Here is a 25,119-nt window from a genome sequence, read left to right on the forward strand (position 1 = left end):
GCCTCCCAGGGACTCTGGAGTGAAGGGTCTTGGGCCTCCCAGGGACTCTGGAGTGAAGGGTCTTGGGCCTCCCAGGGACTCTGGAGTGAAGGGTCTTGGGCCTCCCAGTGACTCTGGAGTGAAGGGTCTTGGGCCTCCCAGGGACTCTGGAGTGAAGGGTCTTGGGCCTCCCAGGGACTCTGGAGTGAAGGGTCTTGGGCCTCCCAGGGACTCTGGAGTGAATGGTCTTGGGCCTCCCAGGGACTCTGGAGTGAAGGGTCTTGGGCCTCCCAGGGACTCTGGAGTGAAGGGTCTTGGGCCTCCCAGGGACTCTGGAGTGAAGGGTCTTGGGCCTCCCAGGGACATCTGGAGTGAAGGGTCTTGGGCCTCCCAGGGACTCTGGAGTGAAGGGTCTTGGGCCTCCCAGGGACTCTGGAGTGAAGGGTCTTGGGCCTCCCAGGGACTCTGGAGTGAAGGGTCTTGGGCCTCCCAGGGACTCTGGAGTGAAGGGTCTTGGGCCTCCCAGTGACTCTGGAGTGAAGGGTCTTGGGCCTCCCAGGGACTCTGGAGTGAAGGGTCTTGGGCCTCCCAGGGCTCTGGAGTGAAGGGTCTTGGGCCTCCCAGGGACTCTGGAGTGAAGGGTCTTGGGCCTCCCAGGGACTCTGGAGTGAAGGGTCTTGGGCCTCCCAGGGACTCTGGAGTGAAGGGTCTTGGGCCTCCCAGGGACTCTGGAGTGAAGGGTCTTGGGCCTCCCAGGGACTCTGGAGTGAAGGGTCTTGGGCCTCCCAGGGACTCTGGAGTGAAGGGTCTTGGGCCTCCCAGGGCCTCTGGAGTGAAGGGTCTTGGGCCTCCCAGGGACTCTGGAGTGAAGGGTCTTGGGCCTCCCAGGGACTCTGGAGTGAAGGGTCTTGGGCCTCCCAGGGCATCTGGAGTGAAGGGTCTTGGGCCTCCCAGGGACTCTGGAGTGAAGGGTCTTGGGCCTCCCAGGGACTCTGGAGTGAAGGGTCTTGGGCCTCCCAGGGCCTCTGGAGTGAAGGGTCTTGGGCCTCCCAGGGACCTCTGGAGTGAAGGGTCTTGGGCCTCCCAGGGACTCTGGAGTGAAGGGTCTTGGGCCTCCCAGGGACTCTGGAGTGAAGGGTCTTGGGCCTCCCAGGGCCTCTGGAGTGAAGGGTCTTGGGCCTCCCAGGGCCTCTGGAGTGAAGGGTCTTGGGCCTCCCAGGGCCTCTGGAGTGAAGGGTCTTGGGCCTCCCAGGGACTCTGGAGTGAAGGGTCTTGGGCCTCCCAGGGCCTCTGGAGTGAAGGGTCTTGGGCCTCCCAGGGACATAATGGAGTGAAGGGTCTTGGGCCTCCCAGGGACCCTGGAGTGAAGGGTCTTGGGCCTCCCAGGGACTCTGGTTCAGCTGAAGGGTCTTGGGCCTCCCAGGGACTCTGGAGTGAAGGGTCTTGGGCCTCCCAAACTTTAATGATAAATGGTATCTTAACCTCCTTTAATTGCATCTGGAGTCACTATTCTATGGGCCTCCCATTGTGATAATGACTGATGGGTATGGGCCTCCCAGGGACTCTGGAGTGAAGGGTCTTGGGCCTCCCAGGGACTCTGGAGAGAAGGGGAGGGGGCCTCCCAGGGCATCTGGAGTGAGAGGGTCTTGGGCCTCCCAGGGACTCTGGAGTGAAGGGTCTTGGGCCTCCCAGGGACTCTGGAGGGAAGGGTCTTGGGCCTCCCAGGGACTCTGGAGTGAAGGGTCTTGGGCCTCCCAGGGACTCTGGAGAGAAGGGTCTTGGGCCTCCCAGGGCATCTGGAGTGAAGGGTCTTGGGCCTCCCAGGGACTCTGGAGTGAAGGGTCTTGGGCCTCCCAGGGACTCTGGAGAGAAGGTCTTGGGCCTCCCAGGGACTCTGGAGTGAAGGGTCTTGGGCCTCCCAGGGCCTCTGGAGTGAAGGGTCTTGGGCCTCCCAGGGGGGAGGTGAAGGGTCTTGGGCCTCCCAGGGACTCTGGAGGGAAGGGTCTTGGGTCTCCCAGGGCAGAAGGAAGTGAAGGGTCAAAGAGGCCTCCCAGGGACTCTGGAGTGAAGGGTCTTGGGCCTCCCAGGGACTGAGAGAAGGGTCTTGGGCCTCCCAGGGTCTGGAAGGGTCTTGGGCCTCCCATTTACTCTGGAGTGAAGGGACTATCCTCCCAGGGACTCTGATGAAGGGTCTTCAAATCAAAGGTACTTGGATAAGGGTCTTGGGCCTCCCAGCTGATATCTGGAGCTGAAGAAACTTGGGCCTCCCAGGGCCTCTGGTGTGAAGCACGGTCTTGGGCCTCCCAGGGACTCTGGAATGAAGGGTCTTGGGCCTCCCAGGGACTCTGTAGTGAAGGGTCTTGGGCCTCCCAGGGCCTCTGGAGTGAAGGGGTCTTGGGCCTCCCAGGGACTCTGGAGTGAAGGGTCTTGGGCCTCCCAGGGACTCTGGAGTGAAGGGTCTTGGGCCTCCCAAAACTCTGGATGAAGGGTCTTGGGCCTCCCAGGGACTCTGGAGCTGAAGGGTCTTGGGCCTCCCAGGGACTCTGGAGTGAAGGGTCTTGGGCCTCCCAGGGCCTCTGGAGTGAAGGGTCTTGGGCCTCCCAGGGCCTCTGGAGTGAAGGGTCTTGGGCCTCCCAGGGACTCTGGAGTGAAGGGTCTTGGGCCTCCCAAGGCCTCTGGTCTAAAAACAGTGCACTAATAGGGTCCCATTTGGGACATAATCCATCTGTCTGTGATGTCACTGCTGTCATCTCATATCCCTGGTATAGTGTTGTTATCCAACACCCTCCATCCCAGTTCACACAGGTTCAGCTGTTATAGTCAAGGTCTTTCAGTAGTGTAGCTGTAGTGGAAATATACCCAGTGAGCAAAACATTTAATGATAAATGTTATCTTAACTCCTTTAATTGCTATCTTTCTGAGTCACTATTCTATTGATGTGGGACTATAAATTGTGATAATGACTGATGGATATGTGATGCAGAGAGAGAGAGACGATAGAGTGAATGAGAGAGAGAGGGAGGGGAGAGAGACGGGGAGGGGGAGAGAGAAAGAGAGAGAGAGAGGGATAGGGAGACTCTGAGCAGACAGACAGGGAGAGAGAGAGGGAGAGAGAGACTACGATAGAGTGAATGAGAGAGAGTGGGAGGGGAGAGAGACGGGGAGGGGGAGAGAGAAAGAGAGAGAGAGGGAGAGGGATAGGGAGAGAGAGATGAGAGAGAGAGGAGAGAGAGAGAGAGAGACAGAGGGGAGAGAGAAAGAGACAGAGAAGGAGAGGGGGAGATGAGACAGAGAGAGAGAAAGAGAGAGAGAAGGAGAGGGGGAGAGAGAGACAGAGAGAGAAATGGAGACAGGGGAGAGAGAGAGAGAGAGAGAGAAGGAGAGGGGAGAGAGAGAGAAGGACTAGGGGGAGAGAGAGAGAGAGAGAAGGAGAGGAGGGAGAGGTGGAAAGGGGGAGAGAGAAAGAGACCGAGAGGGAAAGAGAGCGCGAATGTCTGAGAGAGCAGAAGAAGAGAGAGAGAGACAAAGAGGAAGAAAGAGCAGAGAGTGAGAGAAAGAGAATGAGAGAAAGAGAGAGATGAGAGAGAGGGAAATGAGTCTAGCTGTCTGGAAGACGTCATTATCCTTCACTTCATTTATCATCATTTACACCAACTGCCAGGACTATCTCTCCCACGCTGATCAAATCAAATCAAATCAAATGTATTTATATAGCCCTTCGTACACCAGCTGATATCTCAAAGAGCTGTACAGAAACCCAGCCTAAAACCCCAAACAGCAAGCAATGCAGGTGTAGAAGCACGATGGCTAGGAAAAACTCCCTAGAAAGGCCAGAACCTAGGAAGAAACCTAGAGAGGAACCAGGCTATGTGGGGTGGCCAGTCCTCTTCTGGCTGTGCCGGGTGGAGATTATAACAGAACATGGCCAAGATGTTCAAATGTTCATAAATGACCAGCAGGGTCAAATAATAATAATCACAGGCAGAACAGTTGAAAGTGGAGCAGCAGCACGGCCAGGTGGACTGGGGACAGCAAGGAGTCATCAAATCAAAATCAAATCAAATGTATTTATATGGCCCTAGTCGTACATCAGCTGATATCATGTCAGGTAGTCCTGAGGCATGGTCCTAGGGCTCAGGTCCTCCGAGAGAGAGAAAGAAAGAGAGCTGCTCTCTCTGTCTTAGAGAGAGCATACTTAAATTCACACAGGACACCGGATAAGACAGGAGAAGTACTCCAGATATAATGGACTGACCCCAGCCCCTAGGGGTTACACATAAACTACTGCAGCATAAATATAATGGAGGCTGAGACAGGAGGGGTCAGGAGACACTGGGCCCCATCCGAGGACACCTTTAGGGGGGCCAAACAGGAAGGATATAACCCCTGTCTTTGATGCAAACAGACAGGACTATCTCTCCCACTGTCTTTAGGCAGACAGACAAGACTATCTCTCCCACTCTGATGCAGACAGACAGGACTATCTGCTCCCACTCTGATGCTTTAGACAGGGAGACAGACAGACAGCAGACAGGACTACCTCTCCCACTCTGATGCAGACAGACAGGACTATCTCTCCCACTCTGATGCAGACAGACAGGACTATCTCTCCCACTCTGATGCAGACAGACAGGGAGACAGACAGACTTTAGCAGACAGGTCTATCTCTCCCACTCTGATGCAGACAGACAGGGAGACAGACAGACAGCAGACAGGGAGACGGTTCATTTCCCAGGCTGAATGGTCTGGATGAGTTTACATAGTTTAATATATTCAGCTGTAGCTCAGGGCATTGGGCTGGGTTTAGGATGTTCAGTTGGGGAAGACAGGGTCCGTATGTATCAAGCTTCTCAGAGTAGGAATGCTGGCTGATATGGGATCAGTTTTAGGTCATAACGAATACAATCATCTCGACAAGGGGGACCTGATCCTAGATCAGCAGAAAAAGGGCCCAGAGCTGTCATCCAGCCTGGCTCACAGTGTATTGTTGAGATGTGAATGGATGCTGATTCTGATCCGGACTCTGTTGTTCAGACTGGGGAGTTACAGTCTTTAGGGGAGGGTTAGTCCAGTATAATGGATGCTGCTCTCTCTGTCTTTAGGGGTTAGTCCAGTATAATGGATGCTGCTCTCTGTGTCTTTAGGGGTTAGTCCAGTATAATGGATGCTGCTCTCTCTGTCTTTAGGGGTTAGTCCAGTATAATGGATGCTGCTCTCTCTGTCTTTAGGGGTTAATCCAGTATAATGGATTCTGCTCTCTGTGTCTTTAGGGGTTAGTCCAGTATAATGGATGCTGCTCTCTCTGTCTTTAGGGGTTAATCCAGTATAATGGATGCTGCTCTCTCTGTCTTTAGGGGTTAGTCCAGTATAATGGATGCTGCTCTCTGTCTTTAGGGTTAGTCCAGTATAATGGATGCTGCTCTGTCTTTAGGGTTAGTCCAGTATAATGGATGCTGCTCTCTCTGTCTTTAGGGGTTAATCCAGTATAATGGATGCTGCTCTCTCTGTCTTTAGGGGTTAGTCCAGTATAATGGATGCTGCTCTCTCTGTCTTTAGGGGTTAGTCCAGTATAATGGATGCTGCTCTCTCTGTCTTTAGGGGTTAGTCCAGTATAATGGATGCTGCTCTCTCTGTCTTTAGGGGTTAGTCCAGTATAATGGATGCTGCTCTCTCTGTCTTTAGGGGTTAGTCCAGTATAATGGATGCTGCTCTCTCTGTCTTTAGGGGTTAGTCCAGTATAATGGATGCTGCTCTCTCTTGTCTTTAGGGGTTAGTCCAGTATAATGGATGCTGCTCTCTCTGTCTTTAGGGGTTAGTCCAGTATAATGGATGCTGCTCTCTCTGTCTTTAGGGGTTAGTCCAGTATAATGGATGCTGCTCTCTCTGTCTTTATGGGTTAGTCCAGTATAATGGATGCTGCTCTTGTCTTTAGGGGTTAGTCCAGTATAATGGATGCTGTTCTCTCTGTCTTTAGGGGTTAGTCCAGTATAATGGATGCTGTTCTCTCTGTGTTTATGTGTTGCTGATCTACTCTACATGTATTTTCTAAACTGTCTCTGTTGCCCTGACACTCTTGACCTTCCTTTCACATCTCTTTCATTTTCTCCTCCAATCTCTCTCTCTCCACTCTCTCTTCTCCACTCTCTCTCCTCCACTCTCTCTTCTCCACTCTCTCCTCCACTCTCTCCTCCACTCTCTCCACTCCATGCTCTCTCCTCCACTCTCTCTCTCCACTCTCTCCTCCACTCTCTCTCCATCTCCACTCTCTCCTCCACTCTCTCCTCTCCACTCTCTCCTCCATGCTCTCTCCTCCACTCTCTCCTCTACTCTCTCTCCTCCACTCTCTGTCCTCTACTCTCTCTCCTCCAATCTCTCCACTGTCTCTCCTCCACTCTCTCCCCCAATCTCTCCTCCAATCTCTCCACTCTCTCTCCTCCACTCTCTCCTCCAATCTCTCCTCTCCTCCACTCTCTCTCCTCAAATCTCTCTCCTCCAATCTCTCCACTCTCTCTCCTCCACTCTCTCCTCTCTAATCTCTCTCCTCCACTCTCTCCTCCACTCTCTCCTCTCTAATCATTCTCCTCCACTCTCTCTCCTCTAATCTCTCTCCTCCACTCACTCTCACCCTTTCACCCATCCAACCACATATGCCTTTGTGTCTGTCCTCTGTCTTTTTCTCTCACTCCTACCCTCGATCCCATCCTCCCTTCTCCCTCTCCCTCTCCTCCCTCTGACTCCTCGTCTCTTGTCCTGTCCTTCTCCCTCTCTCTCTCCTCTCCTCCCTCTCTCTTCTTGTCCTTCTCCCTCTCCCTCTCTTCTCCTCTCCTCCCTCTGACTCCTCCTCTTGTTGTCCTGTCCTTCTCCCTCTCCTCTCCTCCCTCTGACTCCTCCTCTCCTGTCCTGTCCTTCTCCCTCTCCCTCTCCTCTCCTCCCTCTCTCTTCTTGTCCTTCTCCCTCTCCCTCTCTTCTCCTCTCTGACTCCTCCTCTCTTGTCCTGTCCTTCTCCCTCTCCTCTCCTCTCTGACTCCTCCTCTCTTGTCCTGTCCTTCTCCCTCTCCCTCTCCTCTCCTCCCTCTCTCTTCTTGTCCTTCTTCCCTCTCCCTCTCTTCTCCTCCCTCTGACTCCTCCCCTCTTTTCCTGTCCTTCACCCTTCCTCTGTATAATTTTCTCTCTCCTTTTCCCCTCCCTCCCTCTTCTTGTTTTCTCTTCTTCTCTTCCTTCCTGTCTTTCTCCCTCTCTCACTCTCTCTCTCTCTTTGTCCCTCTCTCTCTCTCCCCCTCTCTCTCTCTCTCTCTCTCTCCCTCTCTCTCTCTCTCTCTCTCTCTCTCTCTCTCTCTCTCTCTCTCTCTCTCTCGCTCTCCCCCTCTCAATCTCTCTCTCTCTCTTTCTCTCTCTCTTTGTCTCTCTCTCTCTCTCTCTCTCTCTCTCTCTCTCTCTCGCTCTCCCCCTCTCAATCTCTCTCTCTCTTTTTGTCTCTCTCTTTGTCTCTCTCTCCCCTCTCTCTCTCTCCCTCTCTCACTCTCTCTCTCCCCCTCTCCCTCTCTCACTCTCTCTCTCCCTCTCTCCTTCTCACTTTGTCTCTAGCTTTGTCTTTCTCTCTCTCCCTCTCTCTCTTTGTCTCTCCCTCTCTCTTTCTCTCTCTCCCTCTCTCTCTTTGTCTCTCCCTCTCTCTCTATGTCTCTCCCTCTCTCTCTATGTCTCTCTCTTTGTCTCTCCCTCTCTCTCTCCCTCTCTCTCTTTGTCTCTCTCTTTGTCTTTCCCTCTCGCCCTCTCTCTCTTTGTCTCTCCCTCTCTCCCTCTCCCTCTTTGTTGTTCTCTCTCTCTCTCTCTCTTTGTCTTTCTCTCTCCCTCTCTCTCTTTGTCTCTCCCTCTTTGTCTCTCTCTTTGTCTTTCTCTCACTCTCTCTCTGTCTCTCTGTCTCTCTCTCTCTCAGATCACAGTGAGTGTGTCTCAGGGGCGGGTTCGTACCCCCTCCACCTCTCCTAAACCTCACTATAAAAGCTATGCCTACAGTCAAGCTGCATATGTCAAGTCACCTGAACAAAAGAGGAGACGCTTTACTGAGCAGGTCTGTGTCTACTGCTAACTACCTACCCAGTCTCTAGTCTCACAGCTGTAGCCCTCTCCTCTCCTCTCCTCTCCTCTCCTCTCCTCTCCTCTCCTCTCCTCTCCTCTCCTCTCCTCTCCTCTCCTCTCCTCTCCTCTCCTCTCCTCTCCTCTCCTCTCCTCCTGGGTGTCCATCCATGGCTGAACAGAGCTGAGGCTGAGCCTGTGGCTACGTAGCAGGTAGTCTTCATTGCAGTTGAATACTTCTCTGGGCATTGTGAGATTTGATGATCTGTGCAACACGACTACAATAAAGACAACCTGGAACGCGCCCTGTGTCTCTGGCTCGACCAGGCTCAGCTCGGCCTGCCCCCAGGCTAAATGAACAGTTATCTGGGTTCTCCAGGTGTACCAGTGACTGACACAAATCTCAGAGTATGTCTGTGTCTACAGAGCATGTGGAGCTTCTGAACGGCATGGCAACGGCACCGCTTGGCTAGCAGCACCACAACACAACACACCAGACGCTCTGTTTGTGCTGCTGACTAATGCTCCTGTGTGTTTGGCTTTGTCACCATGAGTCAATGTGTGTTTCTGTCTGTGTGTTTGTGTGTGTGTATGTTGTAATTATGCTTTTGGATAGAGTGTTGCCTTTTGTTTGCCCCTGTCTGTGCAGCATGTGTGTGTGTGTGTGTGTGTGTGTGTGTGTGTGTGTGTGTGTGTGTGTGTGTGTGTGTGTGTGTGTGTGTGTGTGTGTGTGTGTGTGTGTGTGTGTGTGTGTGTGTGTGTGTGTGTGTGATGTGTGTGTGTGTGTGTGTGTGTGTGTGTGTGTGTGTGTGTGAGGGTGCGTGTGTGCGTGCGTGCGTGTGTGTGTGTGAGGGTGCGTGTGTGTGTGTGTGTGAGGGTGCGTGTGCGTGTGTGTGAGGGTGCGTGTGTGCGTGCGTGCGTGTGTGTGTGAGGGTGTGTGTGAGGGTGCGTGTGTGTGTGTGTGTGTGAGGGTGCGTGTGTGCGTGCGTGCGTGTGTGAGGGTGTGTGTGAGGGTGCGTGTGTGTGTGTGTATGCGGGGGTGTCTGTGTTTCTGTGCTTCACACCTCTAATGTGTTTTGGCACCACAGACTTCATTCCTCATCACACTCCCTTCCCTTCAAGGCAGGGAGTCTTCAGACTGTTGAGACTCCCTAGGAGAGGAAGCCATGTTAATGTAGTTGGGAACGAGTCTCCATTTCCAAGAGAGCAATTTGTTTATTGTCAGTGGTGAGTCTAACCACGCTCTTCAGTCCACTTCCTCATCTCCCTCTCCTAACCCTCTCTCTCTCTCCCTCCCCCCCTTCTCCCTCCCTCCCTCCCTCCCTCCCTCCCTCCCTCCCTCCCTCCCTCCCTCCCTCCCTCCCTCCCTCCCTCCCTCCCTCCCTCCCTCCCCCCCCCTCCTCTCCCCTCCCCTCTCACTCCTTTTTCGTCTCCCCTCCATCTCCCCTCTCTCTCTCCCCCTCCCCCTCCCCTCTCTCTCCTTTTCCATCTCCCCTCTCCCCTCTCTCTCTCCCCCTCCCCATCCCCTCTCTCTCCTTTTCCATCTCCCCTCGTCTCCTCCTCCCCATCCCAGACCCAGCTGCTGCGTGGGGGCAGTCAGGATGACCTGGAGCGGGGCCTGAGCCCCCTGGCCCCTGGGGCCACCCAGCTGGAAGACTACCAGAGCATCCTGGAGGAGGTCCTGACCTGGCTGCTGTCTGCAGAGGATGGCCTGCAGGCCCAGCCCCCCATCTCCTCTCACGTAGAGGAGGTCAAGGAGCAGTTCCACACACACGAGGTAGGGACACCCCCGAGGTGATATATACCATATAACACACGCGGTAGGGACACCCCCGAGGGGATATATACCATATAACACACGAGGTAGGGACACCCCCGAGGGGATATATACCATATAACACACGAGGTAGGGACACCCCAGAGGGGATATATACCATATAACACACGAGGTAGGGACACCCCGAGGGGATATATACCATATAACACACGAGGTAGGGACACCCCAGAGGGGATATATACCATGTAACACACGAGGTAGGGACACCCCAGAGGGGATATATACCATATAACACACGAGGTAGGGACACCCCCGAGGGGATATATACCATATAACACACGAGGTAGGGACACCCCAGAGGGGATATATACCATATAACACACGAGGTAGGGACACCCCCGAGGGGATATATACCATATAACACACGAGGTAGGGACACCCCAGAGGGGATATATACCATATAACACCCGAGGTAGGGACACCCCAGAGGGGATATATACCATATAACACACGAGGTAGGGACACCCCAGAGGGGATATATACCATATAACACACGAGGTAGGGACACCCCCGAGGGGATATATACCATATAACACACGAGGTAGGGACACCCCCGAGGGGATATATACCATATAACACACGAGGTAGGGACACCCCAGAGGGGATATATACCATATAACACACGAGGTAGGGACACCCCAGAGGGGATATATACCATATAACACACGAGGTAGGGACACCCCAGAGGGGATATATACCATATAACACACGAGGTAGGGACACCCCCGAGGGGATATATACCATATAACACACGAGGTAGGGACACCCCAGAGGGGATATATACCATATAACACACGAGGTAGGGACACCCCAGAGGGGATATATACCATATAACACACGAGGTAGGGACACCCCAGAGGGGATATATACCATATAACACACGTGGTAGGGACACCCCGAGGGGATATATACCATATAACACACGAGGTAGGGACACCCCAGAGGGGATATATACCATATAACACACGAGGTAGGGACACCCCCCCAGGTGATATATACCATATAACACACGAGGTAGGGACACCCCAGAGGGGATATATACCATATAACACACGAGGTAGGGACACCCCAGAGGGGATATATACCATATAACACACGAGGTAGGGACACCCCAGAGGGGATATATACCATATAACACACGAGGTAGGGACACCCCAGAGGGGATATATACCATATAACACACGCGGTAGGGACACCCCCGAGGGGATATATACCATATAACACACGAGGTAGGGACACCCCAGAGGGGATATATACCATATAACACACGAGGTAGGGACACCCCAGAGGGGATATATACCATATAACACACGAGGTAGGGACACCCCAGAGGGGATATATACCATATAACACACGAGGTAGGGACACCCCCGAGGGGATATATACCATATAACACACGAGGTAGGGACACCCCCGAGGGGATATATACCATATAACACACGAGGTAGGGACACCCCCGAGGGGATATATACCATATAACACACGAGGTAGGGACACCCCCGAGGGGATATATACCATATAACACACGAGGTAGGGACACCCCAGAGGGGATATATACCTGCATTATTGTTATTCTTTATCCTGCATCATTCTTATCAGACTTTATCATACCTATCATACTTTATCATTCTTTATCATACTTTATCATTCTTTATCATGCCTATCCTACCTTATCATACTTATCATACTTTATCATTCTATCATGCCTATCATACTCATCATACTTATCATACCTTATCATTATTTATCATACTTATCATTCTTATCATACTTATCATTCTTTATCATTCTTTATCAATCGTATCATACTTCATCATACTTTATCATGCTTTATCATTCTATCATGCCTATCATACTTATCATTCTTCATCATACTTATCATACTTCATCATACTTTATCATACTTCATCATACTTTATCATGCTTTGTCAATCTTTATCATGCTTTGTTACATTGTGTGTTTTTAAGAGCGATGAACACTAGGGACACCATAGAGGGGACGTAGCTACAGGGCCTTCAGAAATTATTCAGACCCCTTGACTTATTCCACATTTTGTTGTGTTTCAGCCTGAATTCACAATGGATTAAATAAAATAACAAATCTCAATGACAAAGTGAATGTTTTAAAATAGATTTGGGTCTTAACTCTAACTCGGCCACTCAGGAACATTCACTGTGTTCCTGGTCAGCAGCTCCAGTGTAGATGTGGACTTGTGTTTTAGGTTATAGTCCTGCTAAAAGGTGAATTCATCTCCCAGTGTCTGGTGGAACTCAGACTGAACCACGTTTTCCTCTAAGGATTTTGGCTGTGCTTAGCTCCATTCTGTTTCTTTTTTATCCTGAAAAACTACCCAGTTGTTAATGATGACAAGCATACCCATAACATGATGCAGCCACCACTATGCCTGAAAATATGGAGAGTGGTACTCAGTAATGTGTTGTATTGGATTTGCCGAGACATAACACGTTTTATTCAGGACAAAAAGTTAATTGTTTTGCAATTCTTTTGCAGTATTAATTTAGTGCTTTGTTGCAAACAGGATACATGTTTTGTAGACATTATTATTTTGTACAGGCTTCTTCTTTTCCCCTCAGTCAATTAGGTTAGTATTGTGGAGTAACTATCCCTGAGCGGTTTCCTTCCTCTCCGGCAACTGAGTTAGGAATGACTCCTGTATCTTTGTAGTGACTGGGTGTATTGATACACCATCCAAAGTGTAATTAATGACTTCACCTGCTTAAAGAGATATTCAATGTCAGCTTGTTTATGTTTACCCATCTACCAATAGGTGCCCTTCTTTGTGAGGCATTGGAAAACCTCCCTGGTATTTGTGGTTGAATCAATGTTTGAAATTCACTGCTTGACTGAGGGAACTTACAGATAATTGTATGTGTGGGGCACAGAGATGAGGTAGTCATTCAAACATCATGTTAAACACTGTTATTGCACACAGAGTCCATGCAACTTATTATGTGACTTGTTAAGCACATTTTTTTACTCCTGAACTTATTTCAGCTTGTTATAACAAAGGGGTTGAATACTTGTTGACTCAAGGCATTTCAGCTTTTCATTTTTAATTAATTTGGTTAAAAAAAAATCTAAAAACATAATTCCACTTTGACATTATGGGGTATTGTGTGTAAGCCAGTGACAAAACATCTCAGTTGAATCAATTTTAACTTCAGGCTTTTAAACAACAAAATGTCTAAAAAGTCCAAGGGTAGTTTAGTGTTTAATAATGAATAACAACACAATGGAAGAAGAAAGGAAAGATGAAGGGAATATCTGTTCAGGTGGAAAACCTGGGTTTCCCCCTGTGTGTTCATTATATACTATAACATGTACTGGGTGTTCATTATATACTATAACATGTACTGGGTGTTCATTATATACTATAACATGTACTGGGTGTTCATTATATACTATAACATGTACTGTGTGTTCATTATATACTATAACATACTGGGTGTTCATTATATACTATAACATACTGGGTGTTCATTATATACTATAACATACTGGGTGTTCATTATATACTATAACATACTGTGTGTTCATTATATACTATAACATACTGTGTGTTCATTATATACTATAACATACTGGGTGTTCATTATATACTATAACATACTGTGTGTTCATTATATACTATAACATACTGTGTGTTCATTATATACTATAACATACTGGGTGTTCATTATATACTATAACATACTGTGTGTTCATTATATACTATAACATACTGTGTGTTCATTATATACTATAACATACTGTGTTTCATTATATACTATAACATACTGGGTGTTCATTATATACTATAACATACTGTGTGTTCATTATATACTATAACATACTGTGTGTTCATTATATACTATAACATACTGTGTGTTCATTATATACTATAACATACTGTGTGTTCATTATATACTATAACATACTGGGTGTTCATTATATACTATAACATACTGGGTGTTCATTATATACTATAACATACTGTGTGTTCATTATATACTATAACATACTGTGTGTTCATTATATACTATAACATACTGGGTGTTCATTATATACTATAACATACTGGTTCATTATATACTATAACATACTGTGTTCATTATATACTATAACATACTGGGTGTTCATTATATACTATAACATACTGGGTGTTCATTATATACTATAACATACTGTGTGTTCATTATATACTATAACATACTGTGTGTTCATTATATACTATAACATACTGTGTGTTCATTATATACTATAACATACTGTGTGTTCATTATATACTATAACATACTGGGTGTTCATTATATACTATAACATACTGGGTGTTCATTATATACTATAACATACTGGGTGTTCATTATATACTATAACATACTGGGTGTTCATTATATACTATAACATACTGGGTGTTCATTATATACTATAACATACTGTGTGTTCATTATATACTATAACATACTGTGTGTTCATTATATACTATAACATACTGGGTGTTCATTATATACTATAACATACTGTGTGTTCATTATATACTATAACATACTGGGTGTTCATTATATACTATAACATACTGGGTGTTCATTATATACTATAACATACTGGGTGTTCATTATATACTATAACATACTGGTGTGTTCATTATATACTATAACATACTGTGTGTTCATTATATACTATAACATACTGTGTGTTCATTATATACTATAACATACTGGGTGTTCATTATATACTATAACATACTGGGTGTTCATTATATACTATAACATACTGGGTGTTCATTATATACTATAACATACTGGGTGTTCATTATATACTATAACATACTGGGTGTTCATATATACTATAACATACTGGGTGTTCATTATATACTATAACATACTGGGTGTTCATTATATACTATAACATACTGGGTGTTCATTATATACTATAACATACTGGGTGTTCATTATATACTATAACATACTGGGTGTTCATTATATACTATAACATACTGTGTGTTCATTATATACTATAACATACTGGGTGTTCATTATATACTATAACATGTACTGGGTGTTCATTATATACTATAACATACTGGGTGTTCATTATATACTATAACATACTGGGTGTTCATTATATACTATAACATACTGGGTGTTCATTATATACTATAACATGTACTGGGTGTTCATTATATACTATAACATGTACTGTGTGTTCATTATATACTATAACATACTGGGTGTTCATTATATACTATAACATACTGGGTGTTCATTATATACTATAACATACTGGGTGTTCATTATATACTATAACATACTGGGTGTTCATTATATACTATAACATACTGGGTGTTCATTATATACTATAACATGTACTGGGTGTTCATTATATACTATAACATGTACTGGGTGTTCATTATATACTATAACATGTACTGGGTGTTCATTATATACTATAACATGTACTGTGTGTTCATTATATACTATAACATGTACTGGGTGTTCATTATATACTATAACATGTACTGGGTGTTCATTATATACTATAACATGTACTGGGTGTTCATTATATACTATAACATGTACTGGGTGTTCATTATATACTATAACATGTACTGGGTGTTCATTATATACTATAACATGTACTGGGTGTTCATTATATACTATAACATGTACTGTGTGTTCATTATATACTATAACATGTACTGGGTGTTCATTATATACTATAACATGTTCATTATATACTACATGTACTGGGTGTTCATTATATACTATAACATGTACTGGGTGTTCATTATATACTATAACATTATATACTATAACATACTGTGTTCATTATATACTATAACATGTACTGGGTGTTCATTATATACTATAACATGTACTGGTGTGTTCATTATATACTATAACATGTACTGGGTGTTCATTATATACTATAACATGTACTGGGTGTTCATTATATACTATAACATGTACTGTGTGTTCATTATATACTATAACATGTACTGGGTGTTCATTATATACTATAACATACTGGGTGTTCACTATAACATGTACTGTGTTCATTATATATAACATAACATGTACTGTGTGTTCATTATATACTATAACATGTACTGGGTGTTCATTATATACTATAACATGTACTGTGTTCATTATATACTATAACATGTACTGTGTGTTCATTATATACTATAACATACTGGGTGTTCATTATATACTATAACATGTACTACTGTGTGTTCATTATATACTATAACATGTACTGGGTGTTCATTATATACTATAACATGTACTGGTGTGTTCATTATATACTATAACATGTACTGGGTGTTCATTATATACTATAACATACTGGGTGTTCATTATATACTATAACATGTACTGTGTGTTCATTATATACTATAACATATTATATACTATAACATACTGGGTGTTCATTATATACTATAACATGTACTGGGTGTTCATTATATACTATAACATACTGGGTGTTCATTATATACTATAACATACTGGGTGTTCATTATATACTATAACATGTACTGTGTGTTCATTATATACTATAACATGTACTGTGTGTTCATTATATACTATAACATGTACTGTGTGTTCATTATATACTATAACATACTGGGTGTTCATTATATACTATAACATGTACTGTGTGTTCATTATATACTATAACATGTACTGTGTGTTCATTATATACTATAACATGTACTGGGTGTTCATTATATACTATAACATACTGGGTGTTCATTATATACTATAACATGTACTGTGTGTTCATTATATACTATAACATACTGGGTGTTCATTATATACTATAACATGTACTGGGTGTTCATTATATACTATAACATGTACTGGGTGTTCATTATATACTATAACATACTGGGTGTTCATTATATACTATAACATGTACTGTGTGTTCATTATATACTATAACATGTACTGGGTGTTCATTATATACTATAACATGTACTGTGTGTTCATTATATACTATAACATACTGGGTGTTCATTATATACTATAACATGTACTGTGTGTTCATTATATACTATAACATGTACTGGGTGTTCATTATATACTATAACATACTGGGTGTTCATTATATACTATAACATGTACTGTGTGTTCATTATATACTATAACATGTACTGGGTGTTCATTATATACTATAACATACTGGGTGTTCATTATATACTATAACATGTACTGTGTGTTCATTATATACTATAACATGTACTGTGTTCATTATATACTATAACATGTACTGGGTGTTCATTATATACTATAACATACTGGGTGTTCATTATATACTATAACATGTACTGTGTGTTCATTATATATATAACATATAATATACTATAACATGTACTGTGTGTTCATTATATACTATAACATGTACTGGGTGTTCATTATATACTATAACATGTACTGTGTGTTCATTATATACTATAACATGTACTGTGTGTTCATTATATACTATAACATACTGGGTGTTCATTATATACTATAACATACTGGGTGTTCATTATATACTATAACATGTACTGGGTGTTCATTATATACTATAACATGTACTGTGTGTTCATTATATACTATAACATGTACTGTGTTCATTATATACTATAACATGTACTGTGTGTTCATTATATACTATAACATACTGGGTGTTCATTATATACTATAACATGTACTGGGTGTTCATTATATACTATAACATGTACTGTGTGTTCATTATATACTATAACATGTACTGTGTGTTCATTATATACTATAACATACTGGGTGTTCATTATATACTATAACATGTACTGGGTGTTCATTATATACTATAACATACTGGGTGTTCATTATATACTATAACATGTACTGGGTGTTCATTATATACTATAACATGTACTGTGTGTTCATTATATACTATAACATACTGGGTGTTCATTATATACTATAACATGTACTGGGTGTGTTCATTATATACTATAACATGTACTGGGTGTTCATTATATACTATAACATGTACTGGTGTTCATTATATACTATAACATGTACTGTGTGTTCATTATATACTATAACATGTACTGTGTGTTCATTATATACTATAACATGTACTGGGTGTTCATTATATACTATAACATGTACTGGGTGTTCATTATATACTATAACATGTACTGGGTGTTCATTATATACTATAACATGTACTGTGTGTTCATTATATACTATAACATGTACTGGGTGTTCATTATATACTATAACATGTACTGTGTGTTCATTATATACTATAACATACTGGGTGTTCATTATATACTATAACATGTACTGTGTGTTCATTATATACTATAACATGTACTGGGTGTTCATTATATACTATAACATGTACTGTGTGTTCATTATATACTATAACATGTACTGTGTGTTCATTATATACTATAACATACTGGGTGTTCATTATATACTATAACATGTACTGGGTGTTCATTATATACTATAACATGTACTGGGTGTTCATTATATACTATAACATGTACTGGGTGTTCATTATATACTATAACATGTGTTCACTATAACATGTACTGTGTGTTCATTATATACTATAACATGTACTGGGTGTTCATTATATACTATAACATGTACTGGGTGTTCATTATATACTATAACATGTACTGTGTGTTCATTATATACTATAACATGTACTGGGTGTTCATTATATACTATAACATACTGGGTGTTCATTATATACTATAACATGTACTGGGTGTTCATTATATACTATAACATGTACTGTGTGTTCATTATATACTATAACATGTACTGGGTGTTCATTATATACTATAACATACTGGGTGTTCATTATATACTATAACATACTGGGTGTTCATTATATACTATAACATGTACTGTGTGTTCATTATATACTATAACATGTACTGTGTGTTCATTATATACTATAACATGTACTACTGGGTGTTCATTATATACTATAACATACTGGGTGTTCATTATATACTATAACATGTACTGTGTGTTCATTATATACTATAACATGTACTGGGTGTTCATTATATACTATAACATACTGGGTGTTCATTATATACTATAACATGTACTACTGGGTGTTCATTATATACTATAACATGTACTGTGTGTTCATTATATACTATAACATACTGGGTGTTCATTATATACTATAACATGTACTGGGTGTTCATTATATACTATAACATGTACTGTGTGTTCATTATATACTATAACATACTGGGTGTTCATTATATACTATAACATGTACTGTGTGTTCATTATATACTATAACATGTACTGGGTGTTCATTATATACTATAACATGTACTGGGTGTTCATTATATACTATAACATGTACTGGGTGTTCATTATATACTATAACATGTACTGTGTGTTCATTATATACTATAACATGTACTGGGTGTTCATTATATACTATAACATGTACTGTGTGTTCATTATATACTATAACATGTACTGTGTGTTCATTATATACTATAACATGTACTGGGTGTTCATTATATACTATAACATGTACTGTGTGTTCATTATATACTATAACATGTACTGGGTGTTCATTATATACTATAACATGTACTGTGTGTTCATTATATACTATAACATGTACTGGGTGTTCATTATATACTATAACATGTACTGGGTGTTCATTATATACTATAACATGTACTGTGTGTTCATTATATACTATAACATGTACTGGGTGTTCATTATATACTATAACATGTACTGTGTGTTCATTATATACTATAACATGTACTGTGTGTTCATTATATACTATAACATGTACTGTGTGTTCATTATATACTATAACATGTACTGGGTGTTCATTATATACTATAACATGTACTGGGTGTTCATTATATACTATAACATGTACTGGGTGTTCATTATATACTATAACATGTACTGGGTGTTCATTATATACTATAACATGTACTGTGTGTTCATTATATACTATAACATGTACTGGGTGTTCATTATATACTATAACATGTACTGTGTGTTCATTATATACTATAACATGTACTGGGTGTTCATTATATACTATAACATGTACTACTGTGTTCATTATATACTATAACATGTACTGTGTGTTCATTATATACTATAACATGTACTACTGGGTGTTCATTATATACTATAACATGTACTGGGTGTTCATTATATACTATAACATGTACTGGGTGTTCATTATATACTATAACATGTACTGGGTGTTCATTATATACTATAACATGTACTGTGTTTGTGTGTGTCCCTGTGTCTGTGTGTGTGTGTGTGTGTGTGTGTGTGTGTGTGTGTGTGTGTGTGTGTGTGTGTGTGTGTGTGTGTGTGTGTGTGTGTGTGTGTGTGTGTGTGTGTGTGTGTGTGTGTGTGTCTGTGTGTGTCCCTGTGTGTGTGTGTGTGTGTGTATCTGTGTGTGTACGTCCCTTCCTGCCTGTGTCCTCTCAGGGCTACATGGTGGAGCTGACGTCCCACCAGGGCAGTGTGGGCAGGGTGCTGCGTGCGGGCAGTGCCCTCCTGGGTGAGGGCCATTTAACGGAGGAGGAGGAGAAAGAGGTCAGGGAGCAGATGAACCTCCTCAACTCCCGCTGGGAACACCTCAGAGTGGCTAGCATGGAGAAACAGAGCAGGTAGGACACACACACATGGATGGATGGATGGATGGATGGATGGATGGATGGATGGATGGATGGATGGATGGATGGATGGATGGATGCACACACACACACAGACACTCAAACACACACACACACACACAGAGACAGACAGGCAGAGAACCTATGGACCAAACCTACATTAGGGTGATTAATGTATGCTGGTAATGTATACTGGTAATCTCTGCTGGTAATGTCTGCTGGTAATCTCAGCTGGTAATCTCTGCTGGTAATGTCTAGTGGTAATCTCTGCTGGTAATGTCTGCTGGTAATGTCTACTGGTAATGTCTGCTGGTAATGTCTACTGGTAATGTCTACTGGTAATGTCTGCTGGTAATGTCTGCTGGTAATGTCTGCTGGTAATGTCTACTGGTAATGTCTGCTGGTAATGTCTACTGGTAATCTCTGCTGGTAATGTCTACTGGTAATGTCTGCTGGTAATGTCTGCTGGTAATGTCTACTGGTAATGTCTGCTGGTAATGTCTACTGGTAATGTCTGCTGGTAATGTCTGATGGTAATGTCTACTGGTAATGTCTGCTGGTAATGCCTGCTGGTAATGTCTACTGGTAATGTCTGCTGGTAATGTCTACTGGTAATCTCTGCTGGTAATGTCTACTGGTAATGTCTGTGCTGGTAATCTCTGCTGGTAATGTCTACTGGTAATGTCTACTGGTAATCTCTGCTGGTAATGTCTACTGGTAATCTCTGCTGGTAATGTCTGATGGTAATGTCTACTGGTAATCTCTGCTGGTAATGTCTGCTGGTAATGTCTACTGGTAATGTCTGCTGGTAATGTCTACTGGTAATGTCTGCTGGTAATGTCTGCTGGTAATGTCTGCTGGTAATGTCTGCTGGTAATCTCTGCTGGTAATGTCTACTGGTAATCTCTGCTGGTAATGTCTGCTGGTAATCTCTGCTGGTAATGTCTACTGGTAATCTCTGCTGGTAATGCCTGCTGGTAATGTCTACTGGTAATGTCTGCTGGTAATGTCTACTGGTAATGTCTGCTGGTAATGTCTACTGGTAATGTCTGCTGGTAATGTCTACTGGTAATGTCTGCTGGTAATGTCTACTGGTAATGTCTACTGGTAATGTCTACTGGTAATGTCTGCTGGTAATGTCTGCTGGTAATGTCTACTGGTAATGTCTACTGGTAATGTCTGCGGGTAATGTCTGCTGGTAATGTCTACTGGTAATGTCTACTGGTAATGTCTAATGGTAATGCCTGCTGGTAATGTCTGATGGTAATGTCTACTGGTAATGTCTGCTGGTAATGTCTACTGGTAATCTCTGCTGGTAATGTCTACTGGTAATGTCTGCTGGTAATGTCTGCTGGTAATCTCTGCTGGTAATGTCTACTGGTAATGTCTGCTGGTAATGTCTGCTGGTAATGTCTACTGGTAATGTCTGCTGGTAATGTCTACTGGTAATGTCTACTGGTAATGTCTGGTAATGTCTGCTGGTAATGTCTGCTGGTAATGTCTGCTGGTAATCTCTGCTGGTAATGTCTACTGGTAATCTCTGCTGGTAATGTCTGCTGGTAATGTCTGCTGGTAATGTCTAGTGGTAATCTCTGCTGGTAATGTCCTGCTGGGTAATGTCTACTGGTAATGTCTACTGGTAATGTCTGTGGTAATGTCTGGTAATGTCTGCTGGTAATGTCTAAATGTCTGCTGGTAATGTCTACTGGTAATGTCTGCTGGTAATGTCTACTGGTAATGTCTGCTGGTAATGTCTACTGGTAATGTCTGTGGTAATGCCTGCTGGTAATGTCTACTGGTAATCTCTGCTGGTAATGTCTACTGGTAATGTCTGTGCTGGTAATGTCTGCTGGTAATGTCTACTGGTAATGTCTGATGGTAATGTCTACTGGTAATGTCTGCTGGTAATGTCTACTGGTAATCTCTGCTGGTAATGTCTACTGGTAATCTCTGCTGGTAATGTCTACTGGTAATCTCTGCTGGTAATGTCTGATGGTAATGTCTACTGGTAATCTCTGCTGGTAATGTCTGCTGGTAATGTCTACTGGTAATGTCTGCTGGTAATGTCTGCTGGTAATGTCTGCTGGTAATGTCTGCTGGTAATGTCTACTGGTAATGTCTGCTGGTAATGTCTGCTGGTAATGTCTGCTGGTAATGTCTACTGGTAATGTCTGCTGGTAATGTCTACTGGTAATGTCTGCTGGTAATGTCTGCTGGTAATGTCTGCTGGTAATGTCTACTGGTAATGTCTGCTGGTAATGTCTGCTGGTAATGTCTACTGGTAATGTCTGATGGTAATGTCTGCTGGTAATTTGATGATTACTTCTCAGATCACTTTTATATTCAAAGAGGATGTTTGTGAAACAATTCTTTATGACATCTGTTTTCTCAGCGACATTCAAATCCAGATTGTTTCAGTTTGTTCCACATCACTATGACGACACACCAAATGTGTTTGATGGATTGCAAGAAAAGAGCAGGAATAGGTTTTTGTAGGCTACAGTCCAAGTTATGTATTCCAATGGTGCGACTGCTGTCGGCATCCTAAGATGATCCAACTTGAATAAACACTTGGAGGTCAGGATGACAGTAGTGGTGGAGCTCAACGGGCGATATGGATATCAGTAATAAGTGAGAGATTGCAGAGCACCAAATTCAAATAAATTACTATAAAAATCTAACTTTCATGAAATCACACATGTAAGACACCAAATTAAAGCTACATGTGTTGTGAGTCCAGCCAACATGTCAGATTTCAAAAAGGCTTTTCGGCGAAAGCAAACGATGCTATTTTCTGAGGATAGCACCTCCGTAAACAAAGAGACAGAAGCATATTTCAACCCTGCAGGCGCGACACAAAACCCAGAAATAAAAATATAATTCATGCCTTACCTTTGACGAGCTTCTTCTGTTGGCACTCCAATATGTCCAATAAACATGGTCCTTTTGTTCGATTAATTCCGTCGATATATATCCAAAATGTCAATTTATTTGGCGCGTTTGATCCAGAAAAACGCTGGTTCCAACTTGTGCAACGTGACTACAAAATATCTCAAAAGTTACCTGGAAACTTTGCCAAAACATTTCAAACTACTTTTGTAATACAACTTTAGGTATTTTTTAAGTACTTCTTCATTACACAAAAGAAAAACCTCAACCAATTTCTAAAGACTGGTGACATCTAGTGGGAGCGATAGGAACTGGAAGAAGGTCCCTTAGAAATCTGGATTCCCAATGAAAACCCATTGAAAAGAGAGTGACCTCAAAAAAAAAAATCTGAATGGTTTTTCCTCGGGGTTTCGCCTGCTACATAAGTTCTGTTATACTCACAGACATGATTCAAACAGTTTTAGAAACTTCAGAGTGTTTTCTATCCAAATCTACTAATAATATGCATATGTTATCTTCTGAGGATGAGTAGCAGGCAGTTGAATTTGGGCATGCATTTCATCCGGACGTGAAAATATTGCCCCGTCACAAAAAAGTTCATCCAAAAGTTACTTTACTGACTACAATTTTGTCCAGGTGACTAGTACCTGTGACTAGTACCTGTAACAGATTACATTTAGAAAGTAACCTACCCAACCCTGACCATACTGTACACAGACTCGAAGGCAGGCACACACAAATCAAATCAATTTTATTGGTCACATACACATGGTTAGCAGATGTTAATGTGAGTGTAGCGAAATGCTTGTGCTTCTAGTTCCGACCTTGCTGTAATATCCAACAAGTAATCTAACAATTTCACAACAACTACCTTATACACACAAGTGTAAAGGAGTGAATGAGAATATGTACATATAAATATATGGATGAGCGATGGCCGCGCAGCATAGGCAAGATGCAGTAGATGGTAGAGACCACACTTTATGATGTAATGAGTATGAGATGAGATGAGTAATGTATGAGATGTATGAGATGAGTAATGTATGAGATGTATGAGATGAGTAATGTAGATGTATGAGATGAGTAATGTAGGATATGTATGAGATGAGTAATGTAGGATATGTATGAGATGAGTAATGTATGAGATGTATGAGATGAGTAATGTAGGATATGTAAACGTTATATAAAGTGGCATTGTTTAAAGTGAGTAGTGATGCATTTATTACATCCAATTTTTAATTACTAAAGTGGCCAGAGAGTTGAGTCAGTGTGTTGGCAGCAGCCACTCAATGATAGTGATGCTGTTTAACAGTCTGATGGCCTTGAGATAGAAGCTGTTTTTCAGTCTCTCGGTCCCAGCTTTGATGCACCTGTACTGACTTCGCCTTCTGGATGATAGCGGGGTGAACAGGCAGTGGCTCGGGTGGTTGTTGTCCTTGATGATCTTTTTGGCCTTCCTGTGACATCGGGTGGTGTAGGTGTCCTGAAGGGCAGGTAGTTTGCCCCCGGTGATGCGTTGTGCAGACCTCACTACCCTCTGGAGAGCTTTACGTTTGTGGGCGGAGCAGTTGCTGTACCAGGCGGTGATACAGCCTGACAGGATGCTCTCGATTGTGCGACAGGATTCTCTCGATTGTGAACACACACACACAGACTTGT

General features: G+C 42.9%; 1 protein-coding gene across 1 annotated transcript in view; it reads left to right on the plus strand.

Annotated features, from left to right (window-relative positions):
* Nucleotides 1-25,119, plus strand: part of LOC127916632 (dystrophin-like) — a 351,583-nt gene that overhangs the window by 135,970 nt on the left and 190,494 nt on the right. The window contains exons 9-11 of the mRNA XM_052498942.1: nucleotides 7,913-8,047; nucleotides 9,626-9,829; nucleotides 20,384-20,565. Coding sequence (XP_052354902.1) covers nucleotides 7,913-8,047; nucleotides 9,626-9,829; nucleotides 20,384-20,565 — 521 coding nt within the window. The remainder of the gene's footprint in view (nucleotides 1-7,912; nucleotides 8,048-9,625; nucleotides 9,830-20,383; nucleotides 20,566-25,119) is intronic.

This window comes from Oncorhynchus keta, chromosome 37, assembly GCF_023373465.1.
Source record: "Oncorhynchus keta strain PuntledgeMale-10-30-2019 chromosome 37, Oket_V2, whole genome shotgun sequence".
Classification (NCBI taxonomy): domain Eukaryota; kingdom Metazoa; phylum Chordata; class Actinopteri; order Salmoniformes; family Salmonidae; genus Oncorhynchus; species Oncorhynchus keta.